Source organism: Pan troglodytes, chromosome 10, assembly GCF_028858775.2.
Source record: "Pan troglodytes isolate AG18354 chromosome 10, NHGRI_mPanTro3-v2.0_pri, whole genome shotgun sequence".
Classification (NCBI taxonomy): Eukaryota; Metazoa; Chordata; class Mammalia; order Primates; family Hominidae; genus Pan; species Pan troglodytes.
The window spans coordinates 42382220-42410193 of record NC_072408.2 but is presented as its reverse complement, the minus strand read 5'-3'; the positions used below and the strand labels follow the sequence as shown (position 1 = coordinate 42410193).

The 27974-nt window shown below is 44.0% G+C and overlaps 1 protein-coding gene across 50 annotated transcripts; it reads left to right on the top strand.

Annotated features, from left to right (window-relative positions):
* Positions 1–33: 33 nt before the first annotated feature.
* PCBP2 (poly(rC) binding protein 2) lies at positions 34–27974 on the top strand. Of its 50 annotated transcripts, none has more exons than XM_016923320.4 (15): positions 34–513; positions 2862–3005; positions 3483–3506; positions 3597–3629; positions 4022–4138; positions 7391–7522; positions 9144–9272; positions 10642–10716; positions 12913–13005; positions 14081–14122; positions 15365–15437; positions 15949–15987; positions 16921–16976; positions 19768–19937; positions 27524–27974. In XM_016923320.4, exons 2-15 carry the CDS (start codon positions 2937–2939, stop codon positions 27558–27560), a joined length of 1089 nt encoding a protein of 362 aa, XP_016778809.1. In that variant the 5' UTR covers positions 34–513; positions 2862–2936; the 3' UTR covers positions 27561–27974. The 50 variants fall into 50 exon arrangements, with proteins under 50 accessions (XP_016778809.1, XP_016778818.1, XP_063641660.1 ...); XM_016923321.4 differs by having other exon boundaries at positions 174–513; positions 16924–16976; XM_054663267.2 differs by lacking the exon at positions 27524–27974 and adding an exon at positions 22998–23783 and having other exon boundaries at positions 174–513; positions 16924–16976.

Genomic DNA, 27974 nt, shown 5'->3' with positions numbered 1-27974 from the left:
CTGGTTTCCTTTCCGCCCCCACGCTCCCTCTCTATCGCAATTCGTCGCTTGCCAGCAGCCGTTGTCTCGCTGGTGCCTACGCTGTCAAAGGAGCCGCTCTAGGCTTTTGGGAGGCAGTCTGCATTGCGTGGGGAAGGCTTGGACGACGCAATCGCCTCGCCGGCCCCCGGGGTGGTTAGCGCTTCCGGGGTCGAAGGGTGCGCGGGGTTGAAAGCAGGCCGCTCCGCCCCGTCCCCCTCCCAGACCAGCAGAGGCAGCAGCCGGAGCAGCCGCAGCCTGCGCCCTCTCCCGCCCGCCCGCCCTCCGCCCGCCCGCCCGCCCTCCGCCGCCCTCCACCCGCCCCGGGGTCTCTTTCCCCCTTCCTCCTCCTCCTCCTCCACCCCCCCTTCCTCCTCCGCCCGCCCGCGGGGCCCCCCTCGCCTTCCCGCCCGCCCCTATTGTTCCGCCCCCGGCCTCCCGCCCTTCCCCTTCCCGCCCGCTCCCCTTTTCCCCTCAGTCGCCTCGCGCCTGCAGGTAAGCCTAAAAATTTTCCTTGCGCCCCCGGCTATGGCTACAATTTCCACTTTTGTCTTCTTCTTAGCCGGCTCGGGTCCTAGTCACGAGCCGCGGTGTCGCGTAGTCCCGCGTGAGCGCCTACCACCTCACTGTGCCTGGCCGGTCATTCACGCGAGGCCCTGGCTCTGGCGCGGCCTAGTAGGCCTCGCGCAAGGCCTATTCCCCCCTCCCCCCGCCTTTTCCCGGTGGCGGCTGCGCAGGAGTCAGGGAGGGCGCGCGCGCGGTAGGGGGGGCGGCGGTGGATTTGTTGGTTGTGGGGGGTTGGGGGAGGCGATGGCCGGCTTGCTGGCCGGGCGGGTGAGCGCGGCTCCCCGCGGGGGTCAGGCGCTGGCGCAGCCACACGAGGAGGCGCTACTAGTCCGGCCCCTCCCCCTGTATCGCAGCGCCCCCCCCCGACCGAACCGTTTATTTTCCCCCCCCTCTTCTTTCTAGTCGAGGGAAGGGGGGGCTTTTTTTCTTAAGTGGGAAATGCTTGGATAACCGAGGGGAGAGGGGGCTGCGGAGTTAAAGAAAGGGTAGACGGGCTCCCAGTTGCCGAGTTAATCAGGACGTTTCTCGGGGTAACGAATTTTTAAATTACAAAATGCCTGCCGATGTAATCCCAGACCGAGCTATTTATGGAAGGGGTATTGGACAGCAGTGTTAGCAGCTGGATTGCTGGAATGGGGTACCTTTATCTTGACCTAGTCAGGAGGGAAATTCGACAAATTTCTTGGATTACTTGGTTTGGAGTTAGAAATGCATCTTTGTACTTTACCTCAAGAAATGGCTTCAAATAGGTTTCCTGTTTTTGTTTTTTTTTTTTTCGCCTTTTCGAAGTTGCGTTATTGTGATATTTGTAAAGGGCTTCCTATTACATCTGCAAGAGGGTAAGGAATTAAACTACCAGGTCTTTACCACATCTTATTTAAAAAAGTCATTCTTACAGACCTAACGCTTCTTCCCCAACCAAGCACTATTTTTCCATGTGTGAAAAGTGTTGAATTCTGGGATTTTGCCAGCAATTAATTGTATTCTGAAAATGGGGAAATGATGTGCTTTGGGGATGCACTTATATAATCACTTACATTCTTGGAGTAGCCAGAGGACAGTTTGCCATATACAGAATGATGTGACAGACACTTAAGCACCTAAGATATTTAGGGTATGGGCTTTGTGTTAGAGGAAAGTTAACACAGTGGCTGGTTTTGTGAAGGAGGAAATCTAGCTGTGGGAGGAGAGAGATGACATGTTGAGTTTTAAAAGGATGGATACTTAAAATGTCATTGGGGACATTCTACAACTTGGGAGAGGTCCTTTCTAAAGCTGTTATGATTAGGTGCTAAAGGAGGTATTGAAGGCAAAGGCATATCAAAAAAACAAATTTTCTTTCTACACATAACTAGTTACTCTAAAGCAGAAACGTTAGGAACAATGTTAGGAATTGTTTCATAGGTGGGAAAAGGGCCATCTTGTATAGGAAAGGTGCATTTGCTGCTGTTCTTAAAAACAAAAAATTTTAGCAATGCCAGTTTTATTTTGATTGTTTTCTTTGGAAGGAAATTTAAGATTTAATAGACTTGAAATAAAAACTGGATGGTAAACACAAAAGCAAGGAAAACATCTCAAATCTGAGTAACAAGTTGGGTTGGAAGGAGGAATAGGAGAAAAAGACTCAAGTGTACTTAATGTATCGAGTCATTTTCTAAAGGGGAATATGGAACCCCAGCCTGCGTGGAAGGCATCTCAGATAATGCCTTTTCAGTGAGGGTGTTGATCTAAATCTTTTAGAAATCATTTGGTGTTAGCCATCAACGGTTGAAATTTGTAATGTGGGATACATCTCAATTTCCTTATCTACAAATTGCTACTACAAAGAAAATTTACATGTGTTCTCTCTAGTTTTCAACTTAAACTGCTCCCCAGCAGGGAAACAAAAGGTCATTTGCCCTCACTGTAGTTGGAGATTTGCTGTCATGATTTCCAGGTGTTTCTGAATTCTTTGAAGCTTTTTCTGCTGAAGGACAAGTGGTGCACGTTCAGCAGTTTCCTTAGAACCATTGCCAATTGAAAGAACCTTGTTCATCCTGAGAGTCAGCGGAAACCCTGTCATTAATGAGAGGAACTGGAAAGTTGCCTTCTATACTGTGTAACAGAACCTGAACTGTATATTTTGTCATGCAGTTGTGCTTGGTGTGTATATAAGTCTGACATACTGTCATTTAAGGAAAAGTGTAAAGTAGAAAATATTGATAAGGTGAAAATAACTTGGGAAATAATAACCTTGTTGTTTTCCTCCTCTGATTTTGGTCATGTTTGCATTTTAGTTTTTGGCTTTCACCCCCAACCAGTGACCAAAGACTTGACCACTCAAAGTCCAGCTCTCCAGAACACTGCTCGACATGGACACCGGTGTGATTGAAGGTGGATTAAATGTCACTCTCACCATCCGGCTACTTATGCATGGAAAGGTATGCTCTAGCTTGGGAAATTGGGTCATAGTAACTGCTAGGGGAGGGGCCAGGAAGAGCAGACATGCATCTTGGAGCTCATCAGATTAGCACTGTGGGGCATCTGGCTTTAGCACATTTCCCTAATGGAGTAGAAGTGAGTGTAGTGGGAAAATGGACAGACTTGACTAGGAAGCTCCACTGAGCAGGAAAGGTGTAATTAGAGGCTGGAGCCAAAAACTCTCCATACCTGGATGGTAAGGTTTTTCTCATGGTGATTGCTTATAGCAAGTCCACTCCCCCCAATAAATCTTCAAATCTTTCCAATCTTTTGGGGTAATAATTAGCATAGATAGCAGTCTGTTGGCTGGACAGTTAAAATTCCTTTTCATAATGAATACTTCATTAGAACATGTAGAAAAAGGAAAAATAAAATATATTTTTAAAAAGGAATACTTCTGAGTTTCTTCTTACTGACGTTAGTTTTCTCCATTGCAGGAAGTTGGCAGTATCATCGGAAAGGTAAGACAATTTCACTTCAACTTCAATTACCATTTAGTAATTCTGGATTGAAGTAGCAGTTGGAGCTCATGCTTGACTTTTCCTTTACAGAAAGGAGAATCAGTTAAGAAGATGCGCGAGGAGGTAAGTTATGAAAGACTGAGATTGTTAACTTTGGGAAGTAAAAAACCTTTAAAACAGGTGAAAATTCTTTTTCAGAAATTAGGGAGGAAGGTCTCAATAAGGGAAATATGTATTTTTTTTTCGGCTTGGTTATTTGTAATGATAATCTGGGGAGTGTATTTTTTTTTTCCCCTTTTTGGGAAGTGTGGTTTTGACAAGTCAGAATTCTTTCAAGACTTAAGGCAGCTGCTGTAGGCTATCTTTGAGGATAGTCATGGAGCAGTAGTTGGAATGATGCTGACTTTGCTTTGCATCAGGATCATGTACATTGGCAGTCTTACAAGGGACTGTAGATCCTGTACATACTCAGATCTTCTTTGTTTAACTTCTTTTGGATCTTGTTTCCTATCTAGAGTGGTGCACGTATCAACATCTCAGAAGGGAATTGTCCTGAGAGAATTATCACTTTGGCTGGACCCACTAATGCCATCTTCAAAGCCTTTGCTATGATCATTGACAAACTGGAAGAGGTTTGTTGTCTCCCACTCCCTCATTCTTCATTTTTAAGTGCTTCCAGAGAGCTTGTTGATTTTCTAAGAGCTTTTTAAATTCAAGGACACACTGGACCTTGAGACTCGCTGTAAATGGGTCCTTAGCTTCCTGTAGCCTCCCACAAAATTCGAGCATTTGTAGTTTAAAAAAGAGTCACTTGAGGCTGGGCGCGGTGGCTCATGGCTGTAATCCCAGCACTTTTGGGAGGCTGAGGCGGGCAGATAAACGAGGTCAGGAGTTCGAGACCAACATAGTGAAACCTCGTCTCTACTAAAAATACAAGAATTAGCTGGGCATGGTGGTGTGCACCTGTAATCCCAGCTACTCAGGAGGCTGAGATAGGAGAAACGCTTGAACCCGCGAGGCGGAGGTTGTGGTGAGCTGAGATCACACCACCGCACTCCAGCCTGGGCAACAGAGCGAGACTCCGTCTCAAAAAAAAAAAAAAAGTCACTTGAATCATCAAAACAGTTTGAGTTTTGCCATGGACTTAATATAAATAATTTGCATGAAAAGCATCTGTTGAAAGTATGCCATTGCTTTGGTAAAAGGCTTGAGTATATACCAAACTAATACGGTTTACCTGATGTTATAAACACAAATAATCTTCCAATCCTGATCATTTTAGGTTAAAAAGTCAATCTGCTAACATTGTGTCAAAATTACATTTGTTGGGGAGAGACCTAGGTTATCAGAAGGAAAATACACCGGAGGTTTTATCAAGAGGAAGTTTTTCCCCCACCAACCTTCAGAGGCTGAACTGTTGTCCTGGGTCTTGTATTCAGTCCCTCCCTCTCCCCCTTCTGCATTAATGCATTAGTTGGGCAATTGATACCACAGGCAGAGGAGTGCTGCTTCCTTGGTGGTTGGTACTTAATGGTGCATGAAATCTTATCTTTGCCAAGATTAGAAATGTTATCTTTTGACCCCCGGGATTCTGGAAGTCCAGAACCCATGGCTTAAAAAACACGTTTTATTCTTTTAACTAGAATGAACTTGAACTAGTTCTTTTTTATACATCATAGTATTTAACTTTTTTTTTTCTTTTGAGGCAGGGTTGTGCTCTGTCACCCAGGCTAGAGTGCAGTGATATACCTGTAGCTCTCTGCATCCTCCCAGGCTCAAGTGATCCTTCTGCCTTAGCTTCCTGAGTAGCTGGGGCTACAGGTGCATGCCACCCTGCCTGGATAATTTTTTAAAAACGTTTTCTTGTAGAGATGGGAGCTTGTTATGTTTCCCAGGCTGGTCTCAAACTCCTGACCTCAAGTGGTCCTCCTGTTTCGCCTCCCAAAGTGTTGGGATTACAGGCGTGAGCCACCATGCCCAGCCTGAAATTTTTTTATTTTTTTATTTTTTGAGACAGGGTCTTGCTCTGTTACCCAGGCTGAAGTACAGTTGTGTTACCATAGCTCACTGCAGCCTCATCTTCCCACCTAAGCCTGTGGTCCCAGTAGGTGGGACCACAGGCTTGAACCACCATGTCTGGCTAGTTTTCATGGGTTTTGTAGAGACTGAGTCTTCCTGTGTTGCCTAGGCTTGTCTTGAACTCTTGGGCTCAAGCAGTCCTCCTGTCTCAGCCTCCCAAAGTGCTGGGATTACAGGCAGAAGCCACCATGTGTGGCCTTTATTTTATTAAATTTTTTTTTGAAAGAAAGCTAGAGTACAAACTGTTTATTCCTTAACCAAGGAATAAACATGTCCTTGTCTTTAGGGGTCTTAACTGCTTAAGCAGTTTCCAGGTCTCTAGTTATCAGCCTAGAGATTAGGCTAATAAGTGATATTTAAACCGCTTAATCTTCAGAAGGCTAAATTTAACTAGATTAAAACCATGATTTTGGATGCAGCACGTGTTTATGGGAAAGACTATAGGCTTTGAATCAATACAGTCAAATCTATAGGTTTGTTTTTTTTTTTTGTTTTGAGATGGAGTTTCCTCCTTGTCGCCCAGGCTGGAGTGCAGTGGTGGGTTCCCGGCTCACCGCAACCTCTGACTCCCGGGTTCAAGCGATTCTCCTGCCTCGGCCTCCCGAGTAGCTGGGATTATAGGCGCCCACCACCATGCCTGGCTAATTTTTGTATTTTTAGTAGAGACGGGGCTTCACCATGTTGGCCAGGCTGATCTCGGACTCCTGACCTCAGGTGATCCACCTGCTTTGGCCTCCCAAAGTGCTGGGAATACAGGCCTGAGCCACCGTGCCCTGCCTGTTTTTAGTTTTCTAACAGGGTAGAATTGATGTAAATAGGGTTGCATTGTTTTATATCTTTCGTTTTTGTTTTTGTTTTGTTTTGTTTTGAGATGGAGTCTCATTCTGTTCCCTAGGCTGGAGTGCAGTGGTGCAATCTCAGCTCACAGCAACCTCTTCCTCCCGGATTCAAGCGATTCTCCTGCCTCAGTCTCCCGAGAGTAGCCTGGACTACAGGCGCATGCCACCACACCCAGCTAGTTTTTGTGTTTTTGTAGAGATGGGGTTTCACCATGTTGGCCAGGCTGGTCTTGAACTGCTGACCTCAGGTGATCCACCTGCCTCGGCCTCCCAAAGTACTGGGATTACAGGCATGAGCCGCCGTGCCCGGTCTGTTTTATATTTTTTCTTAATATTCGATTTGACTTAATTTTTTTTTTTTTTTTTGAGATAGTCTCACTCTGTTGCCTAGGCTGGAGTGCAGTGGCACGATCTTGGCTCACTGCAACTTTGCCTCCTGGGTTCAAGCGATTCTCCCGCGTCAGCATCCTGAGTAGCTGGGATTACAGGTGCCAGCCACCATGCTTAGCTAATTTTTGTATTTTTAGTGGAGACGGGGTCTCACTATGTTGGCCAGGCTGGTCTTGAACTCCCTGACCTGAAATGATTCACCTGCTTCAGCTTCCCAAAGTGCTGGGATTACAAGCTTGAGCTACCGTGCCTGGCAGTATTTGATTTAATTTTGACATCACCTTTTTTCCCCATTGCCTGGCCAAGTGTAACTGCAAAACAGATTATTACTTTTATCCCTAGCAAGTACATTCCTTCAGGGTGAAGGAAAATATATTTATGGCTAATTTTGAGGAATTTTTCATGAGCTTTTATCTTTACATCAAAAATAGTTTGAGAGGGGCATGGTATTTGAACCTTTTGTCTATGGTGGATTATGACCTCGCATGTCCTAATAAGATCAAGGGTAAGTGGTTCTTTAATGGCAATTACTAGTTTCCAGGGATCTGCTTATCGTGGTGTTCTTTCTTTCTGTAGGACATAAGCAGCTCTATGACCAATAGCACAGCTGCCAGTAGACCCCCGGTCACCCTGAGGCTGGTGGTCCCTGCTAGTCAGTGTGGCTCTCTCATTGGAAAAGGTGGATGCAAGATCAAGGAAATACGAGAGGTTAGTGACTTTTGTCGTCCTTTTAGAAATGTTAACTATTTGTTCCAAATTGGCTCTTTGTATGGCTAGGAAAAGTTAGCAATGAGATGAAGATTTTTATTGAAGTAATAGTTCTAGAGGATTACAATGTGATTGTACTGAAAATAAAACTCATGCAATAGAATTATTTTGCATAATTCATAGATTTTAATAAATCAGAACATAAGAATGTTAATCAGAATTTTCAACTATTACATATGACAAGTTTCTATTTTTTTTGGCAACTTTTCCATGAGGCTACATAGTTCTTTTTCATGTCTCAAGGGATGAGTTTGCTATAGTAGCAACAGTTTTTCTATTTTTTAATTTTTAACTTTTTTTTTTTTTTTTTTTGACACGGTCTCACTCTGTCTCCCCAGGCTGGAGTGCAGTGGCGCAGTCATGGCTCACTGCAGCAAAACATCGACCTTCCCAGCCTCAGGCGATCCTCTCATCTCAGCCTCCCAAGGAGCCGGGACTGCAGGCTCCCAGCACCACACCCAAATTTTTGTATTTTTTTGTAAAAATGGTGTTTTGCCATGTGGCCCAGGCTGGTTTCGAACTCCTGAGCTCAAGCAATCCACCCACCTCAGGCTCCCAGTGTTATTACTACAGGCTTGAGCCAGCACACTTGTTTGCCTGCAACGTCATTTTTCTTGACCAGACTTATAAACAACAAGGAGAAAAATAGGAAGATGTATTGGGAAATAGATGTAATTCTACATTTTTTTTTTTTTTTTTTTTTTTTTGAGACAGGGTCTCACTCAGGCTGAAGTGCAGGGCATAATCGTGATCATGGCTTACTGCAACCTCGACTTCTGGGCTCATGTAACCCTCCCACCTCAAGCCTCCTGAGTACCTGGTACCATAGGCGCGCTCCGCAATGCCCGGCTGATTTTTCTTCTTTCTGTTGTTGTAGAGACGAGTCTCACTGTTTTGCTCAGGCTGGTCTCCAACTCCTGAGCTTCCGATGATTCGACTGCCTTGGTCTCCCAAAGTGCTCGGATTACAGATGTGAGCCACTGTGCCTGGCCCCTACTTCCTGTTTAACTATGGAAGTTACATTGAATTATGGAAGATTTTAATTGTATCTAGATGTTACTGAATTTGGTGTTGGAATGAAACTCGAATGGCTGCTTGAGTTTTTGGGAGCCTATCGTACATGGCACGACAGAGATCTTAATTTTGTTAATTGCTATATTCGAAGCACTTCTCATGGTACCTGGCACATAGAAGGGCCTTGATGTAAATATTTTTTCAGTAACATAATGAAAGGTGGGTGATACTTGTGGGGCTTTTGCTTCGCCCAGAGAACTATCATTAGTTGAAAGGCAACTATTTAGAAGGACCTTTTGCTTGAGAGTAGGTTAAATTTAGGCTGTTATTCACGCTTATTCTTGTCTTTCAGTGGCTCATTTATTTTTAACTCTAATTCACTAAACAGTCCTATCTGGAATAAGGGAAGAGTGGGACAAAGAACAAAAAGGGAAGATTGGAAATGGATAAATATCTACTAGAGTTTTAGGCTCTGAAATTGCTGCTGGAGGAATTGGAAGAGCATGAACTGTTTTTCTCTGATTTTGAATTTCTTTTTACTCCAAAGAGTACAGGGGCTCAGGTCCAGGTGGCAGGGGATATGCTACCCAACTCAACTGAGCGGGCCATCACTATTGCTGGCATTCCACAATCCATCATTGAGTGTGTCAAACAGATCTGCGTGGTCATGTTGGAGGTAAGCCCTCAGGCTCATGCTGAAAATGGGGGGAGGGCCATTCTGGGGACAGAGGGACTGATCTATATTTAGTAAGACTAGAATTAAGTGAGGCTGTTAAGGCTTCCAGTGGGGGTGGGGCTAAAAGGTTCCCTGAGTTCATATTTTCCTTCCCCTAGCTTTGACTTTTCTTACGGTCTGTGAGCAAAAATAGGAACTGCTAAGCAGCAGTAATCTTTTGGTTCACAGCAGTTGTAGCAGAGTCGGGGAGAAGATGCACTGCATGGACTAAGGAGGCCAGAGATTTATTTGGGTTCCTGAGTAGCTAAGTTAAATTACTTTTTGAATTACTGTATTTTGGTTACATGGAAATTTGACATGTTCTTTAACAACTTGTCACTTTGTAGGAGGGTATTCAAAGTGTTACGTAGAGTAGAAAAATGTATGTATGATGATGTTTCCGAATGACTTACAAGGTCCTGATTATATACTATTATTCTATTAAAAGAATAGCAAAATTCAGGAAAATTAAGCCTTTTCAAATTTGTGATATGGAGTTGGTTTCATTGGTGAGAAATGAAACGAATTTTTTCGTGTGTGTGTGTGTGTGTGTGTGTGTGAGTGAGTGTGACGGGTTCACTCTGTCACCCAGACTGGAGTGCAGTGGTGCAGTATCGGCTCACTGCAACCTCTGCCTATCAGGCTTAAGCGATCCTCTCACCTGTCTCCCCAGTAGCTTGGTCTACAGGCATGCGCCACCACACCTGGCTAATTTTTTTTATTTTTTGTAGAGACGGGATTTTGCCATGTTGCCCAGGCTGGTCTTGAACTCCTGAGCTCAAGCCATCCACCCGCCTCAGCCTTCCAAAGTACTGGTATTACCAGCATGAGCCGATGCACCCAACCTGGAAACTGGAATTTTCAAGTAGAGATTAGAAAAACCTTGATTGAGCCTTTGAACTATTTATAGATAGTGTCTGTATTATTCTAGACATAACACTTGAGTACTTTATTTGCAGTTTTGACTTTATTTCCTATTCAGGCCAAAAAAATGTGAGATACTAAAAATTATCAACAAAAATATACGTTTAACAGTTTTTCATGTCCATTAAATTTATCTAAAATTTTGGAAATAGTGCCAAAGATTATTACATGGACATCTCCCTTGATGAGAATCAGTTTGAATTGTGTAGTCCTTGGACTTACTGCATTAAAGGCAAATAACTTTCAGTAGATAAATTGAGATTAGATCTAGCCAGAGACAATTTGGTAGGTAAGGGGATGGAAATAGTTTTTAATTTAACTGACCTGTGTGAGCTAAAGCCACACAGCTGAAGCAGCTTTGAAACCTTATCTCTTTTTGTTTTTTTCCCCTCTGACTCTCTCCCAGTCCCCCCCGAAGGGCGTGACCATCCCGTACCGGCCCAAGCCGTCCAGCTCTCCGGTCATCTTTGCAGGTGGTCAGGTAAGAAAATTCTCATTTGTGGGCTAGAATGAACAGAGATTATATTTGAAATGTCAACTTTGCCAGCATCACACCAAGCCACTCTGCATGCTTGCTGAAACCTATACTCTGGCCATAGTTTGACCTGCTTTTAGTTTTATTTTTGTACTGGAGAAAGCTGAATGCCTTAATTTTTAGCAGGCAATGGAAGTTTTGTAGGCACTCGGAAGAGGTAACTTACTTGTGGGTTGGGTTAGAATATAAGAGTTGAATTGACTTACTGTCTCTACTTCTCTCCCTGTCCCCACCCCATCCATGTTTTATGTGTGTGGGGTGATATTTAGAGGTCTAAATAAAAGGTAGCAAAGAGTTGGACCTCTGAAGGAGATTCTGGATGGTGGTCTCAAAATTTGGGGGTCCTGAATTTGAGTGTCCTACAAACTTCCCCTTCCCTCCACCTCACCTCCCCTACTCCTACCCCTTCACTCCCAAACTCCAGTGTGTTGTCCCCTAGGCTCTTAACCTCATAAACACTGGTTTGAACCCACATGGCATAACTGAAATCAGCTGGGGTAAGAGTTCAGTGTGCAAGAATAGAAGGGGGGTGAGCATGTTGGGCTGTGGTGCCGTGACCTTTGGTGTTAGAGTAAGAACACCAAAGCACCACCGTGGCCTCTCTGCTCCTTCCTCATCAACCTAAACTCCTGATCTTTGGCACATGGACTATTCTGAAGTTAGATTATTATGACAGAAGCATTGAAGGACCATGGTAGTCCTATGCTCTGATTGTATTTGAGGAGTAGGTAGATCAGGTTTTAAAATACAGTTGGCCCTTTGTGGGTTCCACCTTCAACCTACCTCAGATCAAAAGTATTCAGGGAAAAAAATGGGTGGTTGTATCTGTACTGAACATGTACAGGCTTTGTCTTGTCATTAAACAATAGAGTATAACAAGTATTTACATAGTATTTACATTGTTTTAGGTATTATAAGTAACCTAGAGATGATTAAAATATGTGGGAGGATATGCTTAGGTTATATGCAAGTACTATACCATTTTATGTAAAAGACTTGAATATCCATGGATATTTGTTTCTATGGGGGGAATCCTAGGACTAATCTCCCACCAATAACGTAGGGACACCTAGGGACAACTGCATTGGGATTGAGGTTGAAATAGTGACTGATTTTGGTAGCTGCCTAAGCAAGTGCGTTGCTCAAAACACCTTTTCCCACTTGGGGCTGGTCTGTTACAAGCATATTTAGTTAACTAGTTCCATCTTACCTGCGTTTGATCTGGGAGCCATTTAGAGGGCAAGCATAAACTTGGGAGTCCATCTCTTTCACATTGTGTTGAATTGGCATAAAAATGAACAAGTTTTTAGAGGTTTAGTTTGTCGTGTAGTTATGAGAGGTTTCACAGGAAGGTCGGTTACGTCACAGCGTTAACCTTGAGTCAGTTTAGTACCTTGCTTTTAGAAAAGTACAAACTGGTTTGGTCAAAGGGCTCTCAGTCTAGTTAGAGTTGGGCAGGATAAGCAAAGGCCCAGAGTCAGTGTAGCCAGAAGGATTTAGCCTTAGGAGTTTTTCTTTCCCAGGAACTCCAGGTTCCTGCTCTTCTGGATTCTCCCACTCCCCGTTTGGAATATAGAGAGTCCCATACTGGGTGGCAGCAATCCTCTGTACTTAAAATTCTTCCTTCACTTCCTTTTTTTTCCACTCCCTATCACACCTCCCCCTTCATACCTCTTTGCTTCCCTACCCACCCTCCCTCCCTCCCTCCCTCCCCTTTATTTAGTTGATGACCACCGTCTAAAAATTTGCAGCTTCTTCTATGAGTGGCCCTGTCATGGATCGTTCCCACAGGCCTTTTTAAATATACAATGTCCACAGATGGACCTGTGTCTTTTGTTCCTTTGTGGCAAAGTGGGCTCTGTAGGGGTTCAACTTAATCCCACACTGACCAGGAGCTGGCATCAGCTCTGTTGCCCCACCCCTTCATTCTTACTGAAAATAGCCCAATTGTGCAGTGTGAAATCTGCCACTAGGTAACTTTTTTTTTTAATTCACTGATTACAGCTCGTTTCAAATTGTGTCTGAGCTCCTTTTTAAAGGAAAAAGGAAAAAAATAAACAACTTTTTTTGTGTGAATTTCATGCTGGTGACAAGGTGCCGGATTGACAGCCCTGGAGACTGAAATCCTCTATTTATCCACAGGACAGGTACAGCACAGGCAGCGACAGTGCGAGCTTTCCCCACACCACCCCGTCCATGTGCCTCAACCCTGACCTGGAGGGACCACCTCTAGAGGTGAGAGGGGATGTTCAGTCTCCAAGGCTCACTCAATCCTTCCGCCTCAGCCGAGACTGCCAACACACGGGGGGCCAGTGGCGCTGGTGATTTTTGGTGCTGTGGACACCACCTGTCCACGGGGACCTGGACTGACCCCCCCAACCTCATTTCACCCAGGCCGCGTAGCCCACCAGATGGTAACACCAACTTTTTTTTTTTTTTAATTTTTTTTTTGTTCAACCCCTCTTCCCCTCTCCCACTCCTCCCACCCCATTTTCACCTTCCTTCCACCCCCACCTGGGTGTACTTTTGGGGGTACTGGCCACTGTGATGTGAGAAACTTCACATCCTGTTAACCAGCCACTCCTTCCTTCCCCTCCCTCCCTGTTCCCTTTTCCTTTCCTCCTTTTCCCTACCCCATTGCCCTGAAGACCCAGCTCCCTTTTTGGGAGGTTATGTTGTGGGGGGGAGGAGGGCATAGTGGGAGCTGCAAGTGCCTATGGAGGGGAGGTGGGAGAAGACAGGAATTAGAACCCAGTGGTTTTTGTTTACCTGTGATCAGCTCCCTACTGTTAGGGACTCAGCTAGCATTCAGTGTTCTTAAGGTCTTTAGGCAGATAGAGAAATAAGTTGAAGAAAGGGAAGTGTTTTAAAACATACCATGTAGGTTTGTGCAGTTAGAGATCTTCCACATCACCACAATTGGTAGAAGGGTTGGGGTGGTGAGGGAAGAGATTATTCCTCCTAGGCTATCTTGTATACAGGGAGGAAGAGTGGGGCTTGGTCAGTCGAGGCATTGCTAATCTCACTTCCCACATTTTCATTAAGAAACAGTTATGTATATTTTGCCTTTGATTGCAGGGAACTTGGCTACCTTTATAGGATTCCCCGGAACAAAGTCATATTTAGGGTTCAAAGAAGGCCAATTTGGGTCTGACCGTATTTGTGAGATTCCATCTACTGCCTCAATCTCTGGCCTCCCCCATTCTCTAGTTCAACTCTGGCTTCCTGGCTAGTTGAAATGTCTTTTTCCCCCCACTGGGTGGCTGTCCGTGATTGGTTTTTAATAGGAACTGTTTTCCTCCTTTTGTAGGCCTATACCATTCAAGGACAGTATGCCATTCCACAGCCAGATGTAAGTTTTGTTTTCACTTCTTGTTTTGAAAAGCTCCCTCTCCCATCCAAAATTGTCTCACTCCTCTCTCCCAAGTAGCCAGAAGTGAGTTGGGTCTTCAGCATTTGCAGTATTAAGTTGTTTTCTTCACAAGGTCAATCCCATATTTTAGCCCTTTAATCAGGGTAATGCCTTGTTTGCCTTTTAACATTTAACCCCTGAAATTTAATTCAGCACATTAGCTTCTCCTTTCCCCCTGTGTTTCAGATTACCCTGTTTCTAAAAGGGAAATGTTCCATGGTATACTGTGATTTGTTATCTCAGGGCACAGTTTAAATTGACATTGGGACTGTGCTTCCTTGCATGCAGTTTTCTTTTCCATGAGGGTAATGGGAGGTTGGGTTTGCCCTTGGGAACTCCTCAATCTGAGATGACAATTTGAAAAGTATTTGGAGGGATGGGGAAGGGGCTTATGTTACACAGAGAGGGATAGGAACCTGAACATTTCAGAATTCAACTCAAACCTTTCTTGCTGCTAAAACCTCCTATTTAAAAGTGCTGGTATTTAGACTTCAAGGGCATTTTTTTCTGCACTTTTCTTTTATCCTTACTAACCTTTTCAGGTGCTGAGCATTATTAGGCTTGGGAAGTTGAGTTTCGGTCTTGGTTAGTGGTAGGCCCCAGGAGAGAGGGAAGTAGACGTGAAGAAGGATTATTTTATGACAGGACAGTTTATATAGATGAATAAAAATAGCTGTAGTAGTCAGTGGTGGCGGTGATGGGACTAAACCCAGTATGGTTTCTTCACCTCTCTCCTCCTTGCAGTCTCCCTGCCCCCCTCATCTCCTTCCCTCTCCCCAATACTGATGAAACCCTGCATGGTGTGTTTTCCCTAGCACCACTGCACAGTTTGTTTACCTAGCCTGTCTCTGCTTGTCCCTGCGGCAACTGTTGCAATGGCTGCAAACTACCTTCATTAAGTAGCCCCCAAGGGGATGGTTGTTGGGCAAGTGCTGTTGCTTTTCTATTCCCACACCCAAAAGGCATTCATTCTCTTCCAGGCACCCATTCTATTTCTAACCCTTACCCTTCATATTCTGCCAATCCCCAGGATTGTGATGCAAGCCCCATCCCTACCCTCTGTTGTAGTTTGAGTAGTAGAGTCAATTTTGGGAATCAGGACCTGCATTTTCAAATTCGAATGTGCTTGAGCCCTGGCTCCGTTAAATCTTCTAATGCCAACCTCCTGTTTCCTCCTTGCAGTTGACCAAGCTGCACCAGTTGGCAATGCAACAGTCTCATTTTCCCATGACGCATGGCAACACCGGATTCAGTGGTATGGATACCTCAGTGTTTATTTCTGTAAGGTGTAGTGCAAGAGAGAGGCCAGTCCCAAGGTCTCAGCTTGACATCTGTTTAAAACAAACTTCGTTATCCAGCATCCTGCTGGTTTAAACTTGCCTGTCTACTATGGCTAAGCCCAAGGAGGTAATGTGTTTGTTAACGTGGTTTTCATTTGGGGTCAGTTATTCTAAAAGAAAAAAAAAGCCCTGGAAGGTTTGGGGGTGAGGTTTGGGGATGCTTGTCAGGCAAAGGGTAGGCTGATATTTCTTTGAGCCCATCCTGACTGCTGCCCCCTTGATCTGATCAGCACCCCCTTTCTCTCCACCAGCAATTCACAGGCTTGGGTAGAGACCATCCATTTGTGCCAAATTGTGTAGTGTTTTTTTTGTTTTTGTTTTTGTTTTTATTTTGTTTCGTTTTTGGGGCTTTTCTGTATAAGGAATAACTTGTCCGATAGGGTTAGGATGAGACCACCAAACTCATTTTCACTTGTATCTTAACAGGCATTGAATCCAGCTCTCCAGAGGTGAAAGGCTATTGGGGTAATGATTAAAAAAAAAAAAATCTGTAGTATTCTACTGTTATATTAATAAACTGGTGGGAGTCTTGTTTCACTGCCCATGAACCATACCAGCAACATGCACATGGCAGAGAGGAGCTGAGAGAGCAAAGGGGTGGGCCTGGAGCCCCCGAGGGTCCCTTGATGGATCTGGCCAACCCCCTTCTAAAAATGATGAGACAGCAGCCATAGCTGAGATCAGGACTAAGCTTGAGTGTTAGCCAGCTGGCCTGGTTCAGTCCAGGTGTTGTTAAAGATGGGTACGGGTATTTGCTGATGGGATTTTTTTTTCTTTCTTTTTCTTTGGAAAACAAAATGAAAGCCAGAACAAAATTATTGAACAAAAGACAGGGACTAAATCTGGAGAAATGAAGTCCCCTCACCTGACTGCCATTTCATTCTATCTGACCTTCCAGTCTAGGTTAGGAGGATAGGGGGTGGAGGGCATTAATCTGATACAGGTATATTTAAAGCAACTCTGCATGTGTGCCAAAAGTCCATGGTACCCATTAACAGGCATAATATTGGCACTGGTGCTAGTGAGCATCAGGTGAGATACAATTTGGAACACAACAGGAAAGGGGTAGAAGTACAGAAGGACTTGTTTAGACATTGGTCCTCTTTGAGGATACCACACTCCCTTGCCCTTGCTTCCATCCCCCATCCCTAATAGGCTGGGCTTTGCAGGAAATGGCATGAAATCAGCTCTTCTGAGTGTACAGAAGAACCTTTCGAGCATTATTTCTACACCCTTCTCCCCCACTCTTTCCTCTTTGGAGGCTTCCAAGTTAGTGATGAATCCCAACAGCTAATGATGCTGGGTTTCCAGTTTATTTCCTTCTGTTAGTTTAATGTGCAAGTCAGTGAGGTTTTGAATGCTGTGCATTGAATTTGCTTGCTCTCTTCTGTCTTTTAGCAGGTTTGGATGCATCTGCTCAGACTACTTCTCATGAACTCACCATTCCAAACGATGTAAGTGTAGTTAGGTTGCATGGGATGAAAATAAGAAAATAGACTGTAAAGAAATAGATGTCGTTTCAGCAGTGTCCTGCTACCCTTTTTTTTTTTTTTTTTTTTTTTTTTAATACAGCCCAGGCTGTAGTGCAGTGGTGCGATCTTGGCTCACCGCAACCTCCACCTCCCGGGTTCAACCAATTCTCTTGCCTCAGCCTCCTGAGTAGCTAGGATTACAGGCATGTGCCACCATGCCTGGCTAATTTTGTATTTTTAGTAGAGATGGAGTTTCTCCATGTTGGTCAGGCTGGTCTCGAACTCCCGAGCTCAGGTGATCCACTCACCTTGGCCTCCCAAAGTGCTGGGATTACAGGTCTGAGCCACCGCACTTGGCCTACATGTCCTGCTACTTTTAAGCCCTAGGGAAAGAAACTGGGAATTTTATTATTTTATCTTTATTTTTGTTTTTGTTTTTCATACCCCAGGAATGGAAAATGGGAATTTTTAGACACAAAAATAAGTTGATTATAATATACAGAATTGTGATGACAAATATGATAAGAGAAAATAGATTATTATTGTGTGAGGTATGACGAGACAGCAGTAACTTTTTGCTGAAAATAGAAATTCCTGGCTGGGCGTGGTGGCTCACGCCTGTAATCCCAGCACTTTGGGAGGCCGAGGCGGGTGGATCACCTGAGCTTGGAAGTTCGAGACCAGCCTGACTACCATGGAGGAACCCATCTCTACTAAAAATACAAAAAAAGCAAAAAGCCTGGCATGGTGGTGCATCTCTGTAATCCCAGCCATTTGGGAGGCTAAGGTAGGAGAATTGCTTGAAACCTGGGAGGCGGAGGTTGTGGTGAGCCGAGATCGCGCCATCGCACTCCAGCCTGGGCAACAAGAGCGAAACTCCATCTCAAAAAAGGAAAGAAATTCCTGTACGTTTGCTGCTTTTTTTTTTTTTGAGACGGCATCTTGCTCTGTTTCCCAGGCTTGGCTCACTGCAACCTCCGTCTCCTGGGTTCAAGCAATTTTCCTGCCCCAGCCTCCCGAGTAGATGGGACTACAGGCATGTGCCACCATGTCCGGCTGATTTTTGTATTTTTTTTTTTATCAGAGATGGGGTTTCTCCATGTTGGTCAGGCTGGTCTTGAACTCCTGACCTTACGTGATCCCCCCCTTCAGCCTCCCAAAGCGTTGGGATTACAGGTGTGAGCCACTGCATCCAGCCTGCTTTTGTTTTTTTGTAGAAGCTAAAGCCTTATCTTTAGAAAATGTAGTGGTTTTCAGCCGGGTGCAGTGGCTCATGCATATAATCCCAGCACTTGTGGGAGGCTGAGGCAAGTGGGTCACGAGGTCAGGAGACCAGCCCGACCAACGTGGTGAAACCCTGTCTCTACTAAAAATACAAAAATTAGCCAGGTGTGCTGGCACGCACCTGTAATCCCATTACTCAGAAGGCTGAGGCAGGAGAATCCCCTGAACCTGGGAGGCGGAGGTTGCAGTGAGCCAAGATCGTGCCACTGCACTCCAGCCTGGGCAACAGACCAAGACTCCCTCTCCAAAAAAAAAAAAAGGTGTAGTGGCTTTTTTTTTTGACAAAGGGTCTCCCTCTGTTGCCCAGGCTGGAGCAGAGAGGCATGATCGTGGCTCACTGCAGCCTTGAACTTCCAGGCTTAAGAGATCCTCCCATCTCAGCCTCCTGAGTAGCTGGGACCACAGGTGCATGCCACTATCCCTGGCTAACTTTTTTTGTATTTTTTTTGTAAAGACGAGTTTCGCCATGAAACTCCTGAACGCAAGTGATTGGCCTGCCTCAGCCTACAGGCATGAGCCACGGTCCCCCACCATAGTGTAGTGGTTCATGAACATCAGGTCTGTGCTGTCCAGGGTCATATTTTTTACAGTATTAGTGCAAATGTTAACCAGTGTTTTTTTTTTTTTCCACCTTTTCCCAAGGCAAAAACACCTTAGGAATTGGCCAGAATTCTTGTCGGTATAGGAGGGTGGTAATCATGGCAGGATGACTTTAAGCATATTTGCTGCCAGAAACAATGTATTTCTACCTTTATCTATTTCTAGCTGTCTAAATTTATTTTTGTTTTGGCTCTGCTTTGTCTTTGGAATTAATACTCTGAGGACAGAAATAATGAAGAGCTAATACTTGGACCTAAGAGTATTATGTCTCTTGGACCTAAAAGACAGTTCTGAGTTGGCTCAGAACTGGCTGTCACTCACCATGGGTGGTCAGACTGAAAAATGGGTCAAGAGTTGAGTTTTTTGATCAAAAGTGTATGAGTAAAGGGTGTAGGATGAAATTGGGCATGGCGGTATACACCTGTAATCCCAGGTTACAGGGAGCACAGAGATACAGAGGCTGAGATTCGAAAATGGCTTAAACCAAGGAGTTTGAGACTAGCCTGAGCAACATAGCGAGACCCTCGGTTTTTTTTTTTTTTTTTAAAGGGCCAGGTGCGGTGGCTTATACCTGTAATCCCAGCACTTTGGGAGGCCAAGGTGGGTGGATCACAAGGTCAAGAGATTGAGACCATCCTGGCCAACATGGTGAAACCCCGTCTCTACTAAAAATATAAAAATTGGCTGGGCATGGTGGCATGCGCCTGTAGTCCTGCTGAGGCAGGTGAATTGCTCAAATCCAGGAGGCTGAGGTTGCGCAGTGAGCCAAGATCAGGCCACTGCACTCCAGCCTGGCCACAGTCGTAGGAGCTGGGAGGGGGCGGTGAGATTCTTGGACCTAGCCATGCAACTCTAATTCGGTGTGCCTTGTTTTTCTTTCTCCCTTAAGTTGATTGGCTGCATAATCGGGCGTCAAGGCGCCAAAATCAATGAGATCCGTCAGATGTCTGGGGCGCAGATCAAAATTGCGAACCCAGTGGAAGGATCTACTGATAGGCAGGTTACCATCACTGGATCTGCTGCCAGCATTAGCCTGGCTCAATATCTAATCAATGTCAGGTAAGATTGCCCTACCTTTTGTCTTATTTATGCCAACACAGTAATGTGTGTGTTGGGGAGAGCTGCAGTATATTAAATATGGGATTACATGGGCGATGGGTAAAGATGGCCAAAAGGTTTTTTTTTTTTTTTGGCTAGTTCTACTTTCTTTGAGTGTAGCAGAAAAAGTAAACTGCAGTAAGTTTGCAAGGGGTTGGGGAGTGGGGAGCACAGATTGCCCGCATTTAACTTGATGGTTTGGTAAGAGGGAAGAGTGGTCCTTGTCTTCAATAAGAGTCCTCTGGCTAGAGCACTCAGAAAATCAAATGTGGGTCTCTCTTCTTCTACATAGCATATAGACTACTATTTCTTTCACTGATTTGATTTGGAGTCCAAAGCACCCTTAATTGTAATAAGGACATTGGAGTAATAGGACAGCAAGGCAGTTTCTGGGAGGCAGCAATTACCATTTATTCTGGAAACACCCATTTTTCTCACACTGCATGTGTGTTTTATTCAGAGCTTGTGGGAATGTGGGAAGCACAGGTATTGGAATGTTTCGGAAGTGTGAAGTGTGTTTTCTATCTCACTCCTCCCCCAATCTCATCCCTTAATGACTTCCTGAGGGTTTTATTTCCCTTATCCATAGCTAGGTAGTGTTACTACTCTCAATTTTAGGACACTGTTCACAGTCAAATGGGATCCTACAGTCATTTATATTACTTGCTTTCTCAACTCATGGGCTGAAGTCACACCCTTAATTGCTTACTAATATTTCAAAGCATTGTTAGCCCTGAGGCCCTTAGGTCTCTTTTAATAGGGAGTGTTGTCTAGTTATCATTTACCTTTCTTATAAATGTTTAATCTCTTTGTCATAAAAGTTTTACATGAGTTCCTGAATCTAGTACAGGGGAAAGGAATTCCTAAGTATGTGGTCTGTATTGTGCTTGTACTGACCATGTATATATGCCATGGTTATTTAGTGCTAGCTAAGAACATACCATTTCCCCAGTAGCAGTCTGACTTTTGCCTTAAGACTTCATATCTTGAGGTGCTACTACTATTTGTGTAGAAAAGCTTTCCCATTCCTAGATTTGTTTTCTTGTCCACCCACCAAGCACACTAGGTCCTTAATGTTGAGAATGAAATGGTAGTAGTAAACTTTTGCACCAAGGTTGTTTGCAAAGAGGTCTTTCTCTTTTTTAGAGATAGGGTTTCATGTTGGTCAGGCTCGTCTCCAACTCCTGACCTCAAGTGATAATGCCTCCCAAAGTGCTGGGATTACAAGAATTGTTTTTCTTTCTTTTTTTTTTTTTGAGACGGAGTCTTGCTCTGTCACCAGGCTGGAGTGCAGTGGCTCCATCTCGGCTCACTGCAACCTCTGCCTCCTGGGCTCAAGTGATTCTCCTGCCTCAGCCTCCCAAGTAGCTGGGACTACAGGCACGCGCCACCACGTCCAGCTAATTTTTGTATTTTTAGTATAGACGGGGTTTCACCATGTTGGCAAGGATGGCCTCGATCTTTTGACCTTGTCATCCACCTGCCTCGGCCTCCCAAACTGCTGGGATTACAGGCGTGAGCCACTGTGCCCGGCTTGTTTTTCTTATTTGTAATTAGGATTTTGGAGGGCAAGAATTTTTCAGTTTTCAGTGGCAAGAATCAGGTTTTTGAAAGCTGGAATTTGTTTTGTTCTTTCGGGAGGCTTGCCCTTCATGTAATTTAAATTGTGACTGTTTAAATGTGACCTGCTTGCCTAGCTCCTGCAATAGGTCAGTGGCTACATTGTAAGGAAGCAGAATTCTCTTGGTAGAGTGGCTCTTTTCAGGATCATTGTTACTGAATAGCAATTCGGTATCGTAGCCATGGATTAGGGTCAAAACTTTTCAAAGCTTCATCTAACACCAAAGCAAAGATTATGCATGCACAAAGCTTATTCTTTCTCAACTTGGTGCAGTTTAAATGCGGAAGTCAAAGGGTTTTTTTTTTTTCCTTTCTCATTTTTTTTAAGTCAAGAAGGATTTTACTGGATTCTGAGCATTTTCTCCTGTCTCTTGATTTTTCATGGTGGCAGTCTGTCCTTTTATATAGTTAGTTGACTTCTGTATCCCTTTCCTTTATGGATTGCAGCTGTCCTTGGACATAGGTAAATAAAATGAGGTTTTAAGAGGAGCCTTTCTGCTCTTGAAGACTTAGCGTTGTGGGCTCAATTGTCCAGGCACACTTCCCAAATATATGTAGTTCTGGCTTAGACACATACAGGCATTTGGGAGACACGTACCCTTACTGTTCTGTGGAGCTTATTTTGGGAGTGGAAGCAGCAGCATTTTCGCTTAAGTATGAATTTTTAGGTGATACTTGAGTTTCTCTTTTCCACTTCTGAAAGGTCCACATTAGAAGTATGATCAGTCAAAAACAACTTTTTATACCACCTCCCACCAGAAAAGCTTCCCTAGTTCTTATCTACACTTCTGTTCTCAGCATTTTTCTTTGAAAACGCTACATTCTTTGAAATTTGAAATTAGTCAGTGACCTACTTTGGACTCTTGTCTCTTTCCACCCTGATATTGGTTTGTTTGCTGTGGAGATGTAAGCAGACTTTAATACATAGCTGGAAGGATTTTTAAAAATTCTGCTTTATAAATATTCAAAGCTTCACAAGTAATTGTGGGATAATTGATTTTCTGTTAGAATAGGAAATTGACATTTGATTAGAGGAAACATTTCTTCCTTGTTGGGTGATTGACGAGTATCTTTTTCTACCCGAAATCATTCCTTCAACATCTGGGTTGGGTCAGTGTGTCAGATACATGAAGTATGTGCCCTATGATTTCTTTTCTCTGTCAGCTTTTTCTTCACCATAGCAGTTTTTAAGTAGCTCTGTGGAATGGAAATATACATATTTAGAGGGTGGGACACAGGCTAAAAGAAAGCTTGTCACAAGTTGACACTAGGTCTTCCTAATTGTCAACCAGAGGCACTTACTGATGTAACTGATGCAGTTTTTGTCCTGTACTTACTCCCTTTTGTGGTCTTCCCTTCCACCCACCCTTTTTTTTTTGTTCCTTTTTTCCTCTGTTACAGTTTAGAAAACGCTAAACCCTCCTCCCAGGCAGCCTCCGTCACGATCCCTGATCACCTCAGCATCAACCTCTCTCAACCCTCCACCCCTTCTTCTTCTTCCTCCTCCACCACCACCCCCTCGCTCGCCACAGCGGGGACCTCCGACGCACCCTCCAGCCTCCCCAACCCTCTTCCGACCGCCCCTTGTGTCTCCAGTCTGCTTGGCATGAAACCCATCCCTCTCCTGGCTCTAAATGTTGTGTCTGCTGCTAAGGGTACCGGGGCTTCAGCTACCACCACCACCACCTCTGCCGTGCCATGTGTAACTAACAAACTGAAAGGCGAGAAACAGAGATTCTCTCCCTACTGATTGCATATCTTGAGGCACCTCCTCCAGTATTATTTTGTTCATTTTGTTTTCCCTTGTTAACATTGGTGAGAATGAAACTATTGTGAGCTTGTTACCGTTTCCTTTTTACTACTTTGGGGGATAACTGGGTGGGGGTGGGGGAGTGGTAACCCTTGTTTAGGTTTAGGCCATTTCAGCTGAGTGCCTGTTTCAGGGTCTGACTTGAATTCTTTATCTAGAGCCACAGTTTTCTCTTCTTTCTTGTTTGTTACTTTTCTTTGTAGCTTTATTCTGCCTTGCAATATTACAATGTGTTAGGCTCTGTGTTAATGAATAAAAGCTGCTTCGTTAACTTTTTTTTTTTTTTTAAGAATTATTTAATGGTTAAGCTATCAGCAGGCCTTCTTGGCCATATTTGTGTTTCTAGCTGTAATAAAGTTGGCGCAGTAAGAACCTTAGTACACTGTGTGCTGTGAAGGGTAAAGGGTTGGGGGCTTGTGACTTGTGGCTATTCAGCTAGGAAGCCTGTATAACTGACATGGGCTTTTTGAATCCCAAGTGAATTTTATAGTCGTTTGTCAATATTTCCACAAAGAGATACGAGTCTGTGGCAGTTTAGATCCTGAAGGTCCTCTGTAATTGGCAACAAGCTTCACTAGTGAGGAAGTTTATCTGACTTCTCAGATGGCCTTACCTTGCCAGCAGCAGCTAACAAGGTGTTCATCCCAGGATTCCTCTGGTGAATGGTTACCGTGAGGATCTCTTCCAAGTCATACATTCAAAGAACGTACTTCTTTACCCAGAATGAAGGGGAGGGGCAAAGTGGGATAAGTCTAATAAAATTAGGCAGCTTCTGTCTGCATTCCTCTGAATTAGCATTATGCCTCTTTCTGTGACATTAGGTATATCTCAGCCAACCCGTGACATTATCCACAACTTGACATGATGCCATCCACTAGTCCTAAACCAACTCTGTCAACCAAGTTTCTTTACCCTTTTTCTATTCCTTGCCGTATCCTTTCTGCTCCCCACCAGCACTATCATGAGTAGGAAGTGACATGCTTAGATTTGGAAGGAACCTTAAGGATCAACTAATCTGTAACACATTGATCCCCTCATTTTACAGATTAAAAAATAGAGGCCCTAAGATAATTTAAATTCATAGGTTATGAGTGACTAGCCAGGACTAACAACTTAAGCTTTACTTTTACTCAATCGTACTAACCTCCCTGAAATCTTGTTCATTTTCTTATACTAAGATGGGCACAGGCCTCTCATAAAACAGTAGAAATGTTCTTAGTATGGTGGTATAAGGCCTCTGATAGCCTTCCATTCAATGAGAGTACACGTTGCCACAGTGCTGAAAGTGTAATGCTCTTCCCAGGGCATTAGAGAACTCAGTGTAGAGATACTTTCCCTGATGACCTTTTCCCAGCATCACCATTGGCTGACAAAAAAAAAAGCTGTTAGTATTCCAATATATTATCTCATTCTTTGATGTTATTTTGGCCCCTCCATCCCAGATTGGGCCTGTGAAGAAGTGTTACATGTCTCAAGTATGCATAAAGGATTAGATGGCCAAACCTGTCCAGTAAGGAGTTTTATTTAGTTGCTCCTTTATCATGTGGTCCAGCTCTCTCCCTTGGTAAGCTCGCTCCTCCTGTAGTTAGGACTTAATCATGCTGATACCATCTCCCCCCAGGGATGTGGTTTTATCTAGTTCTTGATTGGAAGGCCTCTTAACCTAATGGCTATTCCCCAAGGAAGGATTCCACATGTTTAAGGGTCTAGCTACCATCACTGCCTCCAAAGGGCCTCAGTTTTAAATTTTTTTAAACCCTAGAGCTCCCCCATGTGGTCTTTTATCCTAGAGTGCCTGACTCAGTATTTCATAGCATCCCCTTCTCCCTGCGTCACCTCCCCTACCCCAGCAAATCCCCATTCGGGCTTGATACACATTCAGAACATTTCTTTCAGAGCTCTGGTGGGGCCAGAGTGCTACCACCAATTTTTATGAACTTAAATTTTCAGGTCCTAGATCTAATGGTATCTAGCAGTTCCTTTCTTAGACCTTCAGTTCTTACTGAACCCTTTAATTCAGGGCTATTGTTTACCTTTCCTTAGATCATTGTGTTTTGAAATTGGCACGAATCTACCCCCCTTTTAAGAACTAAATATTCCCCGCCGGGCACGGTGGCTCACGCCTGTAATCCCAGCACTTTGGGAGGCCGAGGCGGGTGGATCACGAGGTCAGGAGATCAAGACCATCCTGGCTAACACAGCGAAACCCCGACTCTACTAAAAACATAAAAAAATTAGCTGGGCATGGTGGTGGGCGCCTGTAGTCCCAGCTACTCGGGAGGCTGAGGCAGGAGAATGGCGTGAACCTGGGAGGCGGAGCTTGCAGTGAGCCGAGACCGCGCCACTGTACTCCAGCCTGGGTGACAAAGCAAGACTCTGTCTCAAAAACAAACAAACAAACAAAAAAAAACCCTAAATATTCCCTTAATACTGAGGTGGAGAAACCATTTCTGACTAAAAGTAAATAGTTTGTAGTCGAAGGACTTTCCAGTTTTTTGGCCCTTGCTTTTCTACCCAGCTTTTGGCTTTGCATTGTTGTGGAAGGGATACAGATGGTGAATTACCAATCATGTTCTCATGACCACATATCACAAATATTTTATGCTAATCAATTTAAAATCTTATGAAATAACTTATCTTATGAACTGAAATGAAGTCTTATACATTTGGTTCTATTCAAAATGAGGGCAAAGTCTTGCTGCCTACCTACCTGCCAGTGAAGCATACTGAGTACTTAAATACTTTTCCCTGAAAGCCCTAAATTGGATTCCAGGACCTCAAATGACTATCTCTTTGAAACAGAAAGGCATTGTAGCCAGGTATGTTTAGATGGAGGATATGGCTTGACAAGATCTAAGAGCTTGTAGAGTGAGCTACAGAGTTGAAACAAATTATTTTGTCTGCTACTTTTAAGTCCTGAAAACTTTTTTAAAAACTTTTTAAGGCCGGGTGTGGTGGCTCATGCCTAATCCTAGCACTTTGGGAGGCCAAGACAAGTGGATCACCTGAGGTCAGAAGTTTGAGACCAGCCTGGCCAACATGGTGAAACTCTGTCTCTACTGAAAATACAAAAATTAGCTGGGCATGGTGACAGCTGCCTGGAATTGCAGCTACTCAGGAGGCTGAGGCAGGAGAATCGCTAGAACACGGGAGGCGGGGGTTGCAGTGAGTTGAGATTGCGCCATTGCACTCCAGCCTGGGTGAAACTCAGTCTCAAAAAAATAAATAAATAAGGCCAGGCGCGGTGGCTCATGCCTGTAATCCCAGCACATTGGGAGGCCGAGGCAGGCAGATCACCTGAGGTCAGGAGTTAAAGACCTGCCTGGGCAACCTGTTGAAGCCCCGTCTCTACTAATAATACAAAAAGTAGCTGGGAGTGGTGGTGGCTGCCAGTAATCCCAGCTATCAGGTGGAGGCTGAGGCAAGAGAATTGCTTGAGCCAGGGAGGCACAAGTTGCAGTGAGGCAAGATCACGTCACTGTACTCTAGCCTGGGTGACAGAGCTAGACTCTGTCTCAATAAATAAATAAATTTGAGTATAATTCTTGACCCATAGTTACTCTTTTTACATCTCTTTTTAACATTTTTTTTTAAACCTTTAAAACGGTATTACCTCATAATACCGTACACATTGATAGAACTCCAGGGCTTTAAAGTAAAGGCCTTGAGTTGTCTCAGCATTAAACCCTTGAGACTACTCTCAGATGACTCTTTCTTTCCTAAACTGGTATTCTGTCAGCAGTTTGGGAGGAGCCAAAGTGAGCTCAGCAATAAAGAAACATTGCTTCTGTGTATTGTGAGCACTCTTTAGAGGGGCCTGTTTCCAGAAAGTACACTCCTTGGTTAGCCCACCATGGAGGTGGAACTAAAAGAGAACATAGTTTGAGGGACATTGGATAACAAGGGCTGTTTCCCTTGGTTCTGAGGTAATAGACCTCCACATGCTTGGATTGCAAGGATTAAAGGATCATGGTACTGGTAAATTTAAGAAACCTTAAAATGTCTCCCTTGGTACTCCAGCACTGGTTATTTACTCTTCACATTTCATGAACCAGGTAGAGATGAGGTGCAGCTGAGCACTGGGGAAACTAACTGAGTTCTTGTTTCTGTGTTACAGGCTTTCCTCGGAGACGGGTGGCATGGGGAGCAGCTAGAACAATGCAGATTCATCCATAATCCCTTTCTGCTGTTCACCACCACCCATGATCCATCTGTGTAGTTTCTGAACAGTCAGCGATTCCAGGTTTTAAATAGTTTGTAAATTTTCAGTTTCTACACACTTTATCATCCACTCGTGATTTTTTAATTAAAGCGTTTTAATTCCTTTCTCTGTTCAGCTGTTGATGCTGAGATCCATATTTAGTTTTATAAGCTTCTCCCTGGTTTTTTTTTTTTTTTTTTTGGTTTTTTTTTTTTTTGGCTCATGAATTTTTCTGTTTGTCATGGAAATGTAAGAGTGGAATATTAATACATTTCAGTTTAGTTCTGTAATGTCAGGAATTTTTCAAAAAAATTAAAAGATGGACTGGAGCTTTTTCTTTGTGAATAGAAACTGGATGCCACAGTGA